Source organism: Hakea prostrata, chromosome 2 (assembly GCF_041222555.1).
Source record: "Hakea prostrata isolate BN-2017 chromosome 2, UWA_Hpros_2, whole genome shotgun sequence".
Taxonomy (NCBI): Eukaryota; Viridiplantae; Streptophyta; class Magnoliopsida; order Proteales; family Proteaceae; genus Hakea; species Hakea prostrata.
Genome location: NC_142601.1, coordinates 67,260,067 through 67,278,365, shown reverse-complemented (window position 1 = coordinate 67,278,365; position 18,299 = coordinate 67,260,067). Strand labels below are relative to the sequence as shown.

The 18,299-nt window shown below is 37.8% G+C and overlaps 2 protein-coding genes and 1 pseudogene across 2 annotated transcripts; all 3 read left to right on the top strand.

Moving 5' to 3' along the window:
• The first annotated feature begins 2,968 nt into the window (after window positions 1-2,968).
• LOC149025874 (putative mannitol dehydrogenase) lies at window positions 2,969-4,514 on the top strand. Its single transcript, XM_089143605.1, has 5 exons — window positions 2,969-3,066; window positions 3,183-3,296; window positions 3,424-3,940; window positions 4,032-4,185; window positions 4,282-4,514. The coding sequence occupies exons 1-5, from the start codon at window positions 2,969-2,971 to the stop codon at window positions 4,512-4,514; spliced, it is 1,116 nt and encodes a 371-aa protein (XP_088999731.1).
• A 5,338-nt stretch (window positions 4,515-9,852) lies between these two features.
• LOC149025873 (8-hydroxygeraniol dehydrogenase-like) lies at window positions 9,853-13,414 on the top strand (annotated as a pseudogene).
• A 2,163-nt stretch (window positions 13,415-15,577) lies between these two features.
• LOC149025872 (cinnamoyl-CoA reductase 1-like) lies at window positions 15,578-17,489 on the top strand. Its single transcript, XM_089143209.1, has 5 exons — window positions 15,578-15,790; window positions 15,880-16,034; window positions 16,147-16,329; window positions 16,674-17,026; window positions 17,132-17,489. The coding sequence occupies exons 1-5, from the start codon at window positions 15,658-15,660 to the stop codon at window positions 17,283-17,285; spliced, it is 978 nt and encodes a 325-aa protein (XP_088999335.1). The 5' UTR covers window positions 15,578-15,657; the 3' UTR covers window positions 17,286-17,489.
• Window positions 17,490-18,299: the final 810 nt, after the last annotated feature.

Sequence of the window (18,299 nt, the reverse complement as noted above, 5' to 3'; positions counted from 1 at the left end):
ATCAAACCTTAATGGGCAGTGTTTGAGGTGAAGGGGGCATGGCCCGCACCAACCCAAAATCGAACCAACAGTTCGTTATAACCTGTTTTACAAACCATTTTATAGTTTTACATTAAATATTATTTTACATTAGTTGAAATATAAGTATGAATGTGAAAATATTAAATTTGTTTTAAATTGAGTACTAATTCAATCTATATGTATTTCTTTTGCATATCAAACGAAAGAAGAGACGGATTTCGTAGGGATTCACATTCTATGTAATTCATTTCCCTACAATTCATTCATAGGATTGTGCCATGTGGCATTAAGTAATCCAACGGTCACCCAATTCAAACTAAATTTGAATTTTATTTAAACCCACACTTAAATTTGAATTTTATCTAATGGAAATGAATTACAGAGAATGTGAATCCATTTTATAGTGGGTAAGTTTTCTATAACATGGAATGACCTTTAATTTTTTACCAATTTTGCATGCCCAGAAATTTCCTTTTCATTGTACAATGCACAACTATATATTTTTGTTTATTTTCTTACATACCATAAACCATTAATCAGCCTGAGTCCAAACTATTAGCCCAAACCGTTAATCAACCAAACCTAAACTGCATCAAACTAAAACTAGCCCGTAACACCGTTAATCAACCAAACCTAAACTGCATCAAACTAAAACTAGCCCGTAACCATTATTTTACTAACAGGCCGTGTTTGGGCTGAATGTTTTTCAGCTTAAAATAATTAAGCTCAGCCCTAGTTTTAATCTATACATTAATACAAGAACTTCTAATAAAAGGAGAGAGAGAGGATAAAACAGTTATTTCTGTCGTTTTTATGGGGGAAAAAATCATTTGTTGTGCACAGTAGTGCATTTTTACACCAAATGATTGGCAAATATTAAAAACTTAATTTTAATTTTTTGAAATCTTCAATAGTCTTATATTTACTTTGTTTTCTCAGCCAATCATTTGGTATAACAACAGATACTAGTGCACAGTAGAGGATGTTTTTCTGTCTTTACTAATTAAGAAAGTAGGGTGTTTAACTTTTGTGTATTTATATGTAGGATAATTTTCAGTTGGACCATTGCCATTTGATATAAGTTAAATTTAATCCAAAAAAGGATTGACGCTTGCTCGCCCGGGGGTATCCAGCATTAACTAGGTATAGAATGGTCCTTTAACTCAATAACTGATATGGTTAGTTTAATAAATTTTAAGACAAAAATGCCCTCAAGAAAATGAAAATGTAATGTATTGAGTGTAAGTATAGATATTCCCATTATATTTTCGAAATAGTTATGGATGCTAATGAAAGAGGTTGCAATTCTACGATTCAAGAAACAAGATCTGGCCCTCATTGCTTTCACAACCTCAAAGGGAAGATAAAAACCAATCGGAAGGTCTGTAGCCCAACAAATGACCCTAACACTCAGATGGGGAAGGGTCATCTGCAAATTATAACAGAGACAATCAGGGAGCATGCTTCTTTATTAATAATTCTCATGGGGAGGTTAAAAACCCAACCTCCCATGGGAGGTCCTAGGTTTGTACACATCAGGCGAAACCTATATTAGTAATATCTCCCTAATATAAACTCAAACTCGCCGACTACCAAAAAAAAAAAAATTCATGTATAATCCAGCATGCTCTAAGGTAGCACCTTTAACTACTAAATAAATAATGATTGACAGCTAATATTGTTGGTTAAATTAATTCAAAATTCGTAGCAAATCATGTTTTTAGTATTTGTACTAAGTTTACATTAAAATACATAAACTATTTTATAATCATGGTCATTCAGTATACTTTCAATCTCTGACTGTATGATATCATGAATAGTGGTTTATGGATTTCTTACATGAGTAAATTAGAAGTTTAAAGAATCATTCAACGATATTGAAAAAGACATTTGATTGAAATTATTGCTGCACAATCCTGTTCGTCCCTTCAACCGGTTCAACCTGCAATAATGTGAGCTCGACCATGGAGGTCGAGTTTTCACCTCCGACGATCTAGTTAGGAATCCGACTAAGGAAGACAAGAAAGTAATGAACAATAAGAATTTGAATAGTGATAGTTCTATTCAGCGTACCTTTCTCTTGTGCTCCCTTACCTTTTTATAGATTTTCTATGTATGAGTTTGAGTGAGACTCAAACCTTAGTTAGGTTGTGATCTGACTCTTAGTCATTGAGTCCTACTCAAACATGAGTAGTTGAGTCATGACTGAATACTGTTTTTTTGGCTAGAATCTTATTCAGATTTACCTTGTTATTCAGCCTTTGTACTTATTCGACCGACCTTGACTTGGTCGGTCTAACGTGATCCGAGATGGTCGGACTAGGCTCAAACCGAACTGGTTTGATTCCGATCTGGTCGGACTGGGTTTAAACCGGACTGGTTTAAGTTTATTTATTCTTTCCTTATCAGAAATGGATAGCTCTTCAAGTTGCATTTTATTTATTTAAAATTTAAATTTACAATTTCTTTTATAAATATTAATGAATGTATAAAACTTACCACTCGGTGGCAATTGATGTAATGATGTTTGCATATAACCATTTGTGAAAAGCAGGACAGTGACGTTGTAGTTCTTGTTTCCGCGGCTTTAATAGTTCCAATGACCAAAAAAAAGTCTTGGGCAACATGTTTCTTGCCTCATTTCCCCAGATGTCTTAGCCAAGAGAGAAATCAAGAGGCATTTTTCTAAGCTTATATTAGAGTCGTTTTTCACGAATGGAATCCCAGAAGTATCCAAAACCAGCTGCCTTGTCCTGTTGTCCATCAATGGCCTGGTTGTCTAGCACTAAGAGAGAGCAAGCCTTCTTCATCAATGGCGACACCAGAACTAACTCTCCCTCCTATAAACATGAGTCATTTTTAATTGGCTCTTCAAAACTGAAACTGGGCCTGAATCAATCTACAATCAGTCGTTTTGAATCTCTCCATCAACCCATCTGGAAGTAAAATGTTAACCAGTCGAGGAGAAGAGCAAACACAGAAGGCATTTGGTTGGGCAGCAAAAGACAACTCAGGAGTTCTCTCCCCATTTCAATTCACCAGGAGGTTATTAACATACTCTGCGCACACACTGTGATGATTCAAAGATGACTTATGGGTCGTCTTCTACCGATCCAAAGCTAACTCTTTATCTTTTTTGTCATTTGAAATTTTCTTCACAGGGGTAATGGAGATGATGATATTACCATCAAGATATGTTACTGTGGAATCTGCCATGCAGACCTTCAAATCACTAGGGATAAATTTGGATTGGGTCTTTACCCTGTTGTTCCTGGGTAGGTATTTTTCTGCCTTTTCTCATTTCCTAGTTCAATTTTTACTTCCTTGGTGGACAATCTGTAATCCTTACATGTTCTTCCTGGGTATCCCTGAGTTTCATGAATTAATTTCTTGAATACACAGACATGAGATCGCAGGAATAGTCATCCAAGTGGGACGTAACGTAGAGAAATTCAAGATAGGAGATAAAGTCGGTGTAGGGTGCATGGTTGGCTCCTGTGGTGCTTGTCAAAGCTGCAAGCAGGAATTGGAGAGCTATTGCCCAAGACTTGAATCTACATACACCATGTTTGATGATGGTACAGGAAAGAAACAATATGGTGGATATTCCGATATCTTTGTTGTGAATGAGCATTTTGCTGTTCGATTTCCAGAAAACATGCCGTTGGATGCCGGAGCACCGTTACTATGTGCAGGGATCACTATTTACAGCCCCATGAAATACTACGGACTAGATAAGTCAGGAATGCATTTGGGAGTCGTTGGGCTCGGTGGACTTGGGCATGTAGCAGTCAGGTTTGCTAAAGCCTTTGGCATGAAGGTTACTGTAATCAGTACATCACCAACAAAGAAAATGGAAGCCATTGAACGACTAGGGGCCGATTCATTCCTGGTTAGTAAACAAGCAGATCAAATGAAGGTGAACCTATAATGCTTTTCCCTGTACACAATGCATACATTCAATATGTTACCAGGTATTGTTTTAATCCCAGGTGCTTGAATTGTTGCAGGCTGCTATCAGCACAATGGATGGCATTATTGATACGGCTTCTGCTCCTCACCCCATTGGACCTTTGATTGATCTATTGAAGCCTCAGGGTAAGCTTGTTGTGGTGGGTGCGCCTGAAAAAACTGTAGAGCTGCCACTATTTCCATTGCTTGTGGGTAAGTAAATGGGAACCTCTTCCTAGCTCATTAGAAGTGTCAGTCAAAAATCATAAATCTAATCTAATTCATGCTTGCTTTCACTTTGGATCAAAGGGAGGAAGCTTGTTGGCGGAAGCGCAATAGGAGGGATGAAAGAAACACAAGAAATGATAGATTTTGCAGGGGAGCACAACATAGTAGCAGATATAGAAGTCATATCTATGGATTACTTAAATACTGCGATGGACAGGCTTGCAAGAGGAGATGTTAGATATCGATTTGTCATCGACATTGCTAACACCTTATGTGAACATTGCTACGGACCCATTGGCATGTCATTGATATAAAGAAAACACATTTAACTAACCTTTATTTGAGAAGGCATTCATCTTTTTCTCTTCCCCCTTTGGGGGGTGCGGGGTGGCATGTTGGTGAGGAATGGTAAGAAATAAATTTTGTACACAAATGATTTTGAACAGATAAGAAGATTATAAACTTTCAACAGGGGTGGGTGGGTAAGTTTAGCCCTGGGTTGAGCACGACCAACTTTGTGCTTGCACTCCTACTTTTTGTCGGTGAATTATCTTTTTCCTTTCCTTCTAACATTTGTAGATCATATCATATATCATATTGATGCAATTCCTACTTGCAAAATTAATTAATAAGCAGCCTAAGAGTTTGCACAAAGAAAGATTAATAATCACTGGTGCACCAACCTGTGAGAGTCCTAAATTATCAAGATGAGAGGACTGCGCTGGTGCCCATCCTGGGTTCTCAAGAATTCTACACCATACCTCTTGCATTAGATCCACCTCTCTATCCCATCTTCATCCAAGTGCTTCACCAACATACACTGCTCTCTGACTCTGAAACACCACCACAGCTGATACTTTGACCATCATAATTGCAGCCTAAGTTCAGTATCATCAGGCCTGCACTAGATCACACGTTGAAGCCCTGCTGATTGAAATTTTGGTCTGTAGGACATAAATTTCTAAGTAGTGACTAATGCCATATCTATCAATCAAACCATAAGTAAGTGCTTCCCCTACATACAAGCATTTCTTGACCAAAGTTCGATCAGAGTTCTTGTGAATGGTTTAACTTACACGGTAAGCTTCCTAATATTGTTTTCTGGTGCATCTCACACAATGCTATTGTGAATTTTAGCCAAACAATATTCATTTAATCATTTTATCTCCGAATGACATATTAGTTGGAATTTGGAAAGGTCAATGAGAAACCAAATCAACGAATTGACACAGCAAATAATAGTTCAGTCTACCTATACCAACCTCATAAGAGTCGCCCAAACTTGGCAATGGGTGTTCATTTGAAACAAGGTTTTCATCCAATGAGCCAAGGACCAGATTTCATTAATACCATGACAAGTGCAATTGATTCATGGATGAAGAAAAACAACTGCAAAGATGACAACTAATCAATCAATACACTTCATGCCAGAAAAAAAGAATCCACTGGTCTACCCAAAGAACAAAAAGAGTCAAACAGTGTATTAGACAGAAAAATTGAAAGTAAGACAGCCAGGAATTGTTTAGACACAAGCCTTATCACAGCACTCATGCTCAGTCTCCATGAATTCCATATCCTACACCAAGCCAATTTAAAAATCAGAAAGCGAGTAGACAACATACCAAGAATGTGCATTAATGTTAGTTGGTGGGTGCTATATGTGAAGCCCAATGGGTCTCCTGATCTTGGTAACATACTAGACTACAAAGATATCCATACAGTTATCGAATTCGTCATTCAAACAGGCAATAAAATTACATTTACGAGTTTCTCTGATTCATAGAGGGGAAATCAAAACTAGCAGAGTAAGAAGATTATAAAGAGAATAATAAAAGATTCTATCAAGACAATTCCACCCTCAATAATAAAAATAACCAACTATTGCCTTATAAAAAGGTTAGAAAAATATGGTCAAAGGGCTTAGAGAGGCTTCACCAAAAAAAAGCTTAGAGAGGCCACAAAAAAAAAAAGAAGATAGAGAAAAGGACGTGAATTTTGCAGTGGCGGAAGTTAGATGGTTCTGGTTGTAAAGAAGAACCAAAAGCAATAGCTCTGGAAAAGAGGCGATTCTGCAGGTGGTGGAAGTTTGATGGTTCTAGCTGTGAGGAAAAACCAAAAGTGACGGTGGGTTCTGGAATAAGAGGAGGCAATGTTTTTTCTTTTCCATCCTTAAGTGAATTGCAAGCTGGAAAAACCAGAACAAAAGGTTGTATAGAGGATTCGATTGAGGGGTCTTTTTTTAAGGGAGAAAAAAAAAGAAAAAAAAACAGAGATTGCTTCTGGTGGTTGCAGCAAAGCCTGGCAGACGAAGAAGACGATGGGTGAAAAAACGATGGTTGCTGAGATGGGCGGAGAAGAAGGCTATGATGAAGCAGAGAAAAGGAAGAAGACACACAGATGAGAAAGAGGATGGTGCGCAGTCATGAATCGGAGTTGATTCTAATACCATGTTGGAAGAGTTTGAGAAAATCCTAACTTGTGTCTGAAACTCCAAAGGACACAGAAGGAGCTTTTCTTATACATAAAACTTATCAAATACACAACAGATGAAATCTTCCCAATGTGGAAATCTTACAACATAAACAATATCTAGAGACATCCTAGCAATCTACCCTCAATAAGGAAAGAACAGAATAGGAAACCAAATCCACCCAAATAGATTTCTTCTCACAAGACATACAATATCCAAAGGTAGATCTCCTATTATCTAGACACCCTGCCTAGTCTGCATGTGTAAGCCTCAATTTTTAAGTGTTCATCAGCTGAAATTAGATTTCCTTCTTCGAGTAGCATTCGAATACCACAAGATACGATTTGCTGCATCCAAGTGTGAGTAGAGATCCATATACTAGCAAACAAAAGTGACTGCAAATGTGATGTCAAATCTAGTATGAGATAAATAGGTGAAGTTCCCTACTAACTTTTGATAACTTGTTTTGTACTGCTTCTCCTACTTTTGCCTTCAAGTGTTGGTTAGGCTCAATAGGAGTTTATGTTGGCTTACATCCTAACATTCTAGTCTCTACCAGTAGGTCTAGAGTATACTTTCTTTAAGAGAGGGAAATACTATTGGCTGAATCTTCTTCTTTTGCCCACAACTGTAGGTTAGGCAAATAGGAGTTTCTACTGGCGTACATCCTAACATTCTAGTCTTCCTCAAGTAGGTCTATAGTATACTCTCTTTGAGAGAGAGAAATACCATTTGCCACAAATGCCAACTCCAGCTCTAGGAAGTAACAAAGCTTTCCCCTGTCCTTGATTTTAAATTCAGTACCTAAAAATTTCTTCAAAGCTGCAATCTCCTCCTCACTGCTCCCTGTGAGTACAATGTCATCCACTTAGACTAAGAGTATCGTGGTACAGGAATTTTCTCTCTTGATGAATAGGGTATAATCAGCATTACTTTGCTTGTAACCAATAGAAATCATGGCCTTATGAAATCTCCCAAACCAAGACATAGGCGACTGCTTAGCCTATACAAAGCTCTCTTCAGCCTGCACACTTTCCCACGAGCCTCAATGGTAGCATACCTAACAGACACATCCAAAAACACCTCTGCTTGAAGTTCTCTAGAGTGAAAAGGATTCTTCACATCAAACTACTCTAGGCACCACCCCATATTATTGCACATCAAAGGACGATTGAACAGTGTCATCCTAGCAACCTGGGAAAATGTTTATAGGTAGTTGATCCCATAAGTCCAAGTGAAGCACCTGGCCACCAACCTTGCCTTGTATCTTTCAACAGCCCCATGTGCCATGTGCTTAACAAGACACAACCATTTGCGCCCAAAAACTCGCATTCCTAGGGGCAAAGAAACAGTTTTTCCTTCTTCTATTTTTTCCCAAAGCTTGGAATTTTGGGATAGGGAATGATATGACACAAGGTTAGAAATAAGATATTTGGTGCATGTGTTAAAGAAGTCAATATCATAGGTTGCCCAATCTGGTGAATTTAGAATGTTACAAATTACTCTTTAACTTTAATATTGAAATAACCATTTTGCCCATGGGTGAAGGGAAATATGATTTTTTATTATTATTATTTTACAGAAACTCACTTCATTTTTCAAATTCACAAAATAACTCATTGTGGAATTCGTGACGTAAAAAGATATTGATAAAGAATTTTCAGATTTCCATGAAACTAGATTTTGGGGGAAAGATCAAAGAAAAATGAAGAAATCAAAGATTTTCACAAAATACAGCAAATGTGCAGGCGAACGGCAAGAAGAAAAAGACCGATTGTGTAAGAGCATAAAATCCAAACTTCCTGCCGAGCATGAGAGGTGGAGAAAACTGCCTATGAGAACACAAAATCCTTAAAATGTTAGTTTCTTCGCAATCGTAAAACTCCAAGAAATCTACAGTTTATGATCGGTCGGCTACCGAAACTCTTGGAAACTTGAAACTAGAAAGAACAACTTAAAAAAACTACAGAAAGCAAAACCTAGCATAAACGAATTGTCAAAATAACACCAAAACAAAGCCATATCAAGATTTCCCTCAACAAAAACACAGAAGTGAACATAAATTTGATATTCTTGGCCAAATAATTTCTCAAATTAACAACAGAACAGTCACAACAGAGAGAAAACCATGACCTGAAGAAACAGAGCAGCAAGTTCCTGGAAAAAATTTCCAAAAAAAACCGTTCATAGAAATTGCAAATCAAATGTGGAGGAGGAAAAACAAAGAAATCGTATGAAATGATTATTACCTCACGCAAAAGCCAAAGGGGAAGAAACGCGAGCGGAATCAAAACTTCCGGCTGAGATCTGGCTTATGAATTGCTTCTCTATGCTTGAGATTCCTCGGCTCTGCGAATTGGCGGCCATACAATAACAAGTGAAGATCAAGAGACTGAAAGTTTCAGTTTGAGCTTGAGATTGAAAGAGAAGAAAGACTCAGAGCTTAAAGCGACTGAATTCTTCTCTCTACTTCCCTGAACTTAAACATCCATGTAAACCTTTTCCAGTATGTTTCCAAAGCTAGATGGGATTGAACCACACAACGAATTATGGGAGTAAGGCCCACAGGGAGATTTATTTTGTAAATTTGAAAAATTAGGTAAAGTTTTGTAAAATAAAAAAACTTATATTTTTTTTTCACCCATGGATAAAATGGCAAAAAAGGGTTTACTGTTAGTAATTTATAATATTCTAAGTTCACCATATCTAAGACTGGTTAACATCCTCTACAATTCTCTCTTCCGTAATTCTCTGTAATTTCTAAATAGGATTGTGACATGTGTGGTTAGTTATCCAATGGTCAGGATTAAAACCCAATTAAGAATTGAATCTAATAAATCCTTAAAATTAAGTCTCAAGAAACGGAGAGAGACGAAATTGAGAGAAAATTTTGAATTTGTTAAAATTCAATTCTTAATTGATTTCTAATCGTGATCATTGGATAACTAACTACCACGTGTCGCAATACTATATAAGAATTATAGGAAATTATAGAGGATGTAAATCTTATAAAATAGCCATCAAATTCACATCATGAAAATAAAAAGGATTATACATAACCAAATTTTCTCCTCTGAACTGTATCAAAAACATAGAAGTTACAACAACATCTTCACAAATTAAACCCAGCAAGATCAAGGATACTCAGAGATCCCTATTTCGATTGCTTATCTGGTTGTGACATGTCGAGCAATCAAGGAGAAGAACAGACACAGCAGGCCTTTGGTTAGGCAGCAAGAAACTCCTTTTGAGTCCTCTCCCCATTTAACTTCACTAGGAGGTAAGAATATTGAATATATATTATTTAGCCCTCACTATTTAATTGAAAAGTTTGACTGGTGATTTAATAAGTACTTTTGGTGTTCTTTACAGGATTAATGATTACAACGATATCACTTTGAAAATACTTTGCTGTGGAATCTGCCATTCAGACCTTCACCTTACAAGGGATGATTTTGGAGCTGGTTTTTACCCTATTGTTCCTGGGTATGTGGGTATATTACCATTCAATCCAAGCCCAGAACTTTAAACTATTCGATCTCGTCTTATTATTCAATTTATTGAACACATACAGAAACGAAATCTCAGGGATAGTAACACAAGTTGGATGCGAAGTAGAGAAATTCAAGATTGGAGACAGAGTAGGTGTGGGGGGCTTGGCTGGCTCTTGCCGTGCTTGTGAAAATTGCAAGCAGGATTTGGAGAGATACTACCCCAAAATAGATGCAACATACACTGTTTGATGACGGCACTGGAAAGAAAAACTAGGGTGGATATTCAGATATCTTTGTTGTTAATGAGCATTTAGCTCTTCGTTTCCCTGAAAATCTGCCATTAGATGCCGCAGCTCCATTGCTATGTGCAGGTTGTACTATGAAATACTATGGACTGGACAAGTCAGGATTGCATTTGGGTGTGGTAGGACTTGGTGGACTTGGGCATCTGGCAGTGAAGTTCGCTAAGGCCTTTGGCATGAGTGTGAGTGTGATCAGTTCATCACCAAGCAAGAAGCAAGATGCAATTGAAAGCCTTGGAGCCAATTCGTTTTTGGAAAGCAAGAACCCAGAACAAATGAAGGTGAGCTTTCAACTGTTCACTTTTTAAGTTATTCATGACATGATCTTAAATGTGTCTGAGTTTAACCCTGCATGTGTTTGAACTGGTGTAGGCTGCTATGAGCACAATGGATGGAATAATTGATATCTTTTCTGCACCTCACCCAGTGGCGCCACTGATAAGCCTCATGGGAAGCTAGTGGTGGTGGGTGCTCTTCATTTGGAATGTATGTAACGGCCTAACCGAAGGATCATTTAATTTCTGAAACGAACGGGAAAAACCCTAAATATCTAATGGCCAACCAAATCCACGCTCTGTTTTTTCATAGAACAAAGGCCGTTCGTGTCTGGATCATCTCTCTCTTTTTTCTTTTTCTTTTTTGGTTTGCCAACCCGGTTTTATAAACCGTTGGGTTGACCCGCGTCTCACACCTGGCTGTGGTGGGTGAGTCTCCCAGCCGGAATTTTTAGCGCATCGACAAGAATTCGATACCGAAACCTTGCTTAAGCGAACCAAGCTGTTTATCACTTGGACCAACCCCCGTTGGTTCTGAATCATCTCTCTATTAAGGGAGAGTTATGTGTTCATCTGACACTTTTTCTACCACATGATAAGAGTAAGACTCATTTATTAGTACTGATAAAATGAATAAGAAGAAGGACCCCATTGGATCCTACCAATCTAAGGAACACACCCCTTCAATGCAGTGAAAAAGCATTAGAGGTGTCAATAAAACCCTATTGACCTAGCCTTGTCCGGCCCAAATCTACCCTAAGCCCAACGGCCCCAACCCAACCCGGCCTGTTGACAAAGCATCAGGGGTGCGGATATCTCTCCTAATATCTAACCTAAAAAATATATCTCCTAATAGGTGATCCAAAACCCCCTACGGGACTGGCTTTTGCTGCATGAACCCTCTTCATTTTCTTGGGCCTTCGTGGGCTTTTTTTTCTCTCTCGTAATTAAAAGGAGTTTTTTTTTTTTGGTCAACATAATTAAAAGGAGTTCATCGAGTTGGTCGTCGAGCTTAGCACGTTTTAGCAGAGATGGACTCCCTACCGAGGATGTAAATATCAGTGAAAAACAAGTGACGGTGCCATGTGGGCCCGTTGGTCTAAATGCTCTAGCCGACATAGTCAGGGTGGTACCTTGTTTGGGTCCCACACAATAAATGCTCAGACCATCAAACCATTCATTTTATGTGGTGGGATTGAAATTTCAGTCAAAATTTCGGCTTGATGATCCTGCGCAATTAATGCGCAAACCCAAGCTTTTTCGGTCAAGGTGGGTTTCACTTTTGGTACGACATAAACGGTTTCAAAATTTTAAAATAGAAAAAAAATTCTATTTACTGATTACTTTGTTTTTATTTTTTTTGGTTAATTCCATGTAAAATTAAAATAAAAATCACTCCAAATTTAGCATAAGAAAGAATGATTACATCCTCTTCACCCAGGTAGGTGTGCGCATGAGTGAAGCTATTCTTGGGCTGGGGAGCACCCCCTATTTTAATTCTTTTAAAATAAGCCTATTTGGGGTTTTTTTATTGACCTTCTCCCATTGGGATATCAATACTTGGCCCCTCTCTATATTAAAAAAAGAAATTTATGAATAACGGCACTGAGGAAAAAGGTCATTATGGCTTTCCAATGTTGAATCCGGGTTCCGCTCTTGTGTGTGTGCCCATGCATCCGACTATTGGATGCCATGTCTATAGTACTAAGCAACCAAATCCGAATACCTAAGCTAAATGCATGGATATAGTGGGTTTACATACAATATTGAAACCCTCAACAGAATTTGGCAATGTCAATTACCACTCAACCGAAATGGTTAGGACTCAAGAGCTTCAATGCTGTACAGCATTGTCCTGTCGAGATTTTAATCTTGACCATCGGTAGCACATATTGCACAACATTCAAGGTCGACCAAGACTCAAAGCCATCCTTCCTAATCCAATAGCTATGTAATTATGGAAGAAAATCCCACACATAACTAATAAAACCCACTACATTGATGATGTAATTTGAACAGAATCAAACTTTTTATTAGGAAATCGAAAGTCATGATTCATGAGGCTGGTTACCAAATCTTTGAAAATCTTATTTGGTCAGATGTTCCCAACCACAAGCTCTTACTTTCCTCAACGAATGTGGAAAAAAGAAAAAAGAGCCATTTTTCCAATTTAAACAGTATTATCAATTGACCTATGAATGCAGTAATCACTCTGATTTACATACAATGTTTGACGACAGCGTTTTTTGACTCATCAGATACTAGAAGCTTCCTTGTCAACTAATGGTTGGTGAACATGGCTGCCTTTATTAGCACTTTTATGATTTTGAAAACCAAACATTTCCAATCAAATTGTAAACACCCACCAAGATCGAAGAGAAGATCTTAGTTAAATAACAGGTCATTTAGTCTTTCTACTACTTAACCAACAACCACAAACAAATTAATAGCCACACCAGTTCTATTGACTCCATAAGCCCATGCATTCACACAAGCACCAACCCACTTCAAGTTACAACAAACTAAGCCCTGCATCCATTGATACCATTCCATTTTCCTCTTTCTTATGACTACAATTTTTTCTTTTCCCACTTCTTTTATGGTTTTTATGGTTTAGGTGGATGCAGATTGTCAATAGGCCGTGCATCAGTGCATCAGTGCATAGTAATATGAACAATGTGTTCAGTGAACAGACACATGGATATATGCACTGTCCAAACACAGAAGACCTGTGCGCTAATTTAGGTGGGGGAAGGATTCTTCTTGTGTCTCTACTCTCTCCTCATAGATGGTGGAACCTCAACTATGCCCGAGAGATGCACATCCATGCTATAATTTTGTTTACCTAACGCATTAACGTGTTGGCTTGAAAGACATTGAGAACAAAATCCTACTTACATCCATTAAACTATTAAGTGGTTGGTAATAGTGAGTAACAGTGAAAATCAATTCAAATTGAAGACAAGCTAATTATCAAATACCACATAAGCAACACACATAATTTACAAAAAAGAAGAGATTAAAGTAGTTCAACAATGACAATTAAGAACGTTCTATTAATAAATTGCACCCAATAAAATAGTATAATAAATAATTTTTTAATTTGAAACTCATCAAAAGCACTTCTTTTCTCACTTGGTCACTCCTTCATTTCGTCTTTCTTACTTCTACTATCGAGTACATTTTTCTTCTTCTTACTTCATCTTTGCAATGATTTAATGAATTGAAATTTTTGACTTCCATTATTAAGAACTCATTCACCAACTATTTTTTTCTCTTTTTTTTAACTCATTCGCTCAATTACACATCTTTCAAAAATGGCAATTGGAAAACTCTATGTTAGATAAAATTTTCAACCTGCAAGCTATTTCCATGTATAGTCCTAACTTGTCAAAAACTCAACTTCATATCACATTTAAATGATTACCAAAAGAAATATCTAATTTAAAGGAGTTTTCTAGATTAGATCATTCAACCAACCCATCAACTGGTCTAGGTAAAAGATAAAGAAAACCCAAATGCAATTGCTTCTGCCTCTTTCCAAAGGTGAAAAGGAGAGATAGGTCCACACCACATCTAGATACACGACATACCCCAGAGACCACTCTGTATCATGATAAATTGAAGACTCATATTTGAATTTTCTCCACCCGGGTGCATGGTTCACCCAATTTTTCCTCTCACAATCCATTTACCATAGGCCACCCTTGTGTTAGGTGGTCTGTGAGAGGGAAAGTTTGATGCTCCATGCACTTGGGTGGAGAGGATCTGGATGCAAGACTCACAAGATTCACAATGGCCTATCTATAAGAAATTAAACGTTCACCCACTGAATTCACATCCTTTGCAACCACGAGGGAATATATCAGCTATTATTCATTACCCACTTAAGGATAGTTCATCGTGTGGATACTAACTGGTCCAACCATAGAGCATGTTTTTTTCTCAAAACAAGACAGTGACAAGGAGAAATGAATAATCCAAAGGAGTATTTTGATTAAACATGCTCTATTGTTGGATCTGCATGAGTGGTATATCTAATGTGGTGATGCCTGTTGTGCCAATTGTCGGATGAACGCCACATGTATTTCATTAAATCCCAGCCGTTCAAAGCACTATGTTCACATTTAACCAACTTAAGCGAACCAAAACCGATTTTTCTTTAATGCGAATAGAACCATGTTTTGAACTGTTGGAATTGAACAAAATCCACATGTCATGCATCCAATGATGGACACCACCACATCATATGCACCACATATGTAACATCCCTGTTAATATCTATGTGACCAACTCTTATTAAGGGATTAACCCAATTGTGATTGCATCGGATGTGAGAAAAAGGGATAAGGGTCCTAGGTACAATATCCAATCCATTTCATACACGAAAATGGACCATCCATTTCCTTGTAGATGTGTGATATGTGTTCTAACATCGCATCCAAAGGTTGAAGCCCATTTACGAATCACATTATTCTTTTTTTTTAAATTTAATCACAACTCTTTGATATAACTTATAAATGAATTTCAACCATTTGATGTGATGTTGAAACAAATATCATATATATATACAAGCAAATGGACCATCAATTTCCTTGTTTATTTGGATAAATTTCCAAATGGTCTTACACCTTTCAAGCATCCGCGTAGTCTTTTTTTTTCTATTTATAATTTAGTCAAAATGTAGTTTTTGGTTTAATGGGTGGTTAGCAGCTTTTAATCGAAGCTTCTGAAGCTGAGTCATAATCTTCACCCAACCCTGGTGATCCTTCTCCCATTGTCACCTATAAATAGAACATTCTCACCCACCTTCTGACCACCTGAACTGCGCTGGATTTCTACGTGTTATATACAGTAGAATTCAGTGTCACAAAAACAAGATTGAAGAGACTTTCGTGCAAGAGTACTGCTACGAAATGGAGGAGATAGTTTTACCAGTTTCCTGCCAAACTGTATGTGTGATTGGTGCAGGAGGCTTCATCGGTTCATGGCTTGTCAAGCTTCTCTTGGAGAAAGGTTATACGGTTAGAGGAACGATGAGAAACCCAGGTGAGTTCTAACTCTCTTACGCTCTTCCTCCTCAGCTTTTCGGGATTGTTATGAGTTCTTTCTGTTCAATATATATTTTCTTCTTGCAGAAGACGCTAAGAACTCTTACTTAAAGGATCTTGGTGGAGCTAAAGAACGACTGATTCTCTACAAGGCAGATGTTCTTGATTACAAGAGCCTTCCCAATGTCATGAAGGGATGTGATGGTGTATTCCACACAGCTTGTCCTCTAACTAACAACGTAGTAGGTTATTACCACCCTATTGTAAGCATTGATTTGTTTACTTCTGTGTTTGTTACATCCATGGTCTAATAAGTTTAGTGATGTGTGGTGTTTATGTTTTGATGTATTGAAGGAGCAAGTGCTTGAACCAGCAGTGACTGGAACAATAAATGTTGTGAATGCTGCAGCAGATGCCAAGGTTCGCCGTCTGGTTTTGACATCTTCAATTGGAGCAGTACACATGAACCCCAACAGAAACTCAGAAGTTGTGGACGAGACATGTTGGAGTGACCTGGAATTTTGCAAGAGCACTCAGGTTGGTTTCTATTTACATGGTTCTAAAACAGTATCAGATCAACTCAGTCTACCCAAGTTAATGAGGGGTTGTTTGGCAACGTTTTTCTTTCTTGTGTTCTTTTACATTTTTTGGAACAGAAGCAGTCCAAATCATCTATGTGATTCTTGTCTGTTTTTTCTCCATTTTTAACAAATCATTATTTTGGCAAGCCAAAATTTTAAGCCCACTTTGAGATTTCACCGAACAAGAAAAACACCAGTTGAGTTTCAGTGCTGTGCATTAAATGCATTAGAAACATTACTTTGAGTAAATTGACCTGCAAAGCTCTAAAATGATGAAAATTCAAATAAACCTGAGTGCAGAATTGGTACTGTTATGCAAAGACGGTAGGAGAAAAGGCTGCCTGGAAGGAGGCTATGGAGAAAGGTCTGGACCTGGTGGTTGTGATGCCCTCTGTGGTTTTAGGCCCATCACTTCAACCCACTATCAATGCCAGTGCTATTCACATACTCAAAATGGTTAATGGAACACACAAAACATATCTGAACACTGTACAAGGTTATGTGCATGTGAAGGATGTGGCCTTGGCTCACATACTTGTGTACGAAACTCCGGCGGCGGCAGGCCGATACCTCTGCACCGAGAATATAGTTCACCGTGGCGACATTGCCAAGTCTCTTGCTGAGTTATTCCCTGATTACCCTATACCAACCAAGTACGTATGCTTATGGTGTAGTTTTGGCTCAATGATACATATTTTCTTTGATTGCTTAGCCTGTGTTTTATTTTTCTAACACCTTTCCTTTTCCATTGAATGAAGGTGTTCAGATGAAGCAAACCCAAAGGCCATACCTTACAAGTTCTCAAACCAAAGGCTTAAGGACCTGGGCCTTAATTTCACACCTGTGAAACAGTGTCTTTATGACACGGTCAAGAACTTCCAGGAGATGGGTTACCTTTCTCTTTCTCAGTAGCCACAAGAAAGACACTTACACCATCAATTGTCAATGTTCAGACGAACAAATTGATGATCCATGCAGTTGACTTCACGCTTAATGATGATTTAATGTATGACTAGATCCAAGTAAGTTTGGACAAATTAGGTCTATAAATGTATTATGTATGAGAAAATTTTCAAGGAATTATTTCAACATTCTCCCAAAAAAAAATCTTGAAGATTGCAACGTTCTCTAAAACTCTTGTCTTACCGTTTAGTTATTTGCTATGGTGAAAAGGAAAAAGAAATCTGGTTTTCTAGCCATGGGCCTACATGATCAGAGCCTATGGGCCGACTGATGTTGAATCCACTCTGTGATCAAACATGTTTTGGGCCAAGAAATTATGGCCCTGGGGTAGGTTTGAGCTGACCTTTGATGGCCCTAGTTACGAGGGAAGGGAAAGGAGATGCATAGATGGAACAAGCAAGGTTTAAAGTATCCCACGATACTATACAATACTAGCCGATACGTATCTATATTTGATCAAACTGATACGATACATCTTGATACGTCTCTCTATTGAATATACTAAAATACATTAGCAAGAGTGATACAATACTTGACACAAGACGATACACGTCTCTAAAAATCACCTCACCAATACGATACTCGATACCGATACTTTAAACCTTGGGAACAAAACGAAAAGAAAAAAAAAACCAACAAAGCAAAAAACAAAAAACAAAAAGCAAAAATAAAGATGAAGCACAAAGAATGTGGGGTGGGGGGGGGGGGGGAATGATTAGTACAATACAATCAAGCCTAATTGAACTTAGCCTGAGACCTCAACCTTGATGTGGTCCTTCAACTCAAATGTTATTGAAAATAATGCTGATTTTGTTAGAGCAAAACTTAAACCTTTAGGTTGCGTTTGTTTGCAAAGGTGGGGTGGGAAAAAAAAATGTAGGTCCCATATGTAGTGGGATGAAAGAGAATGAAAGGGTTTTGTGGAAAAGTGATAGTGATAGTCCCACTTTTTACTTTCCAAAC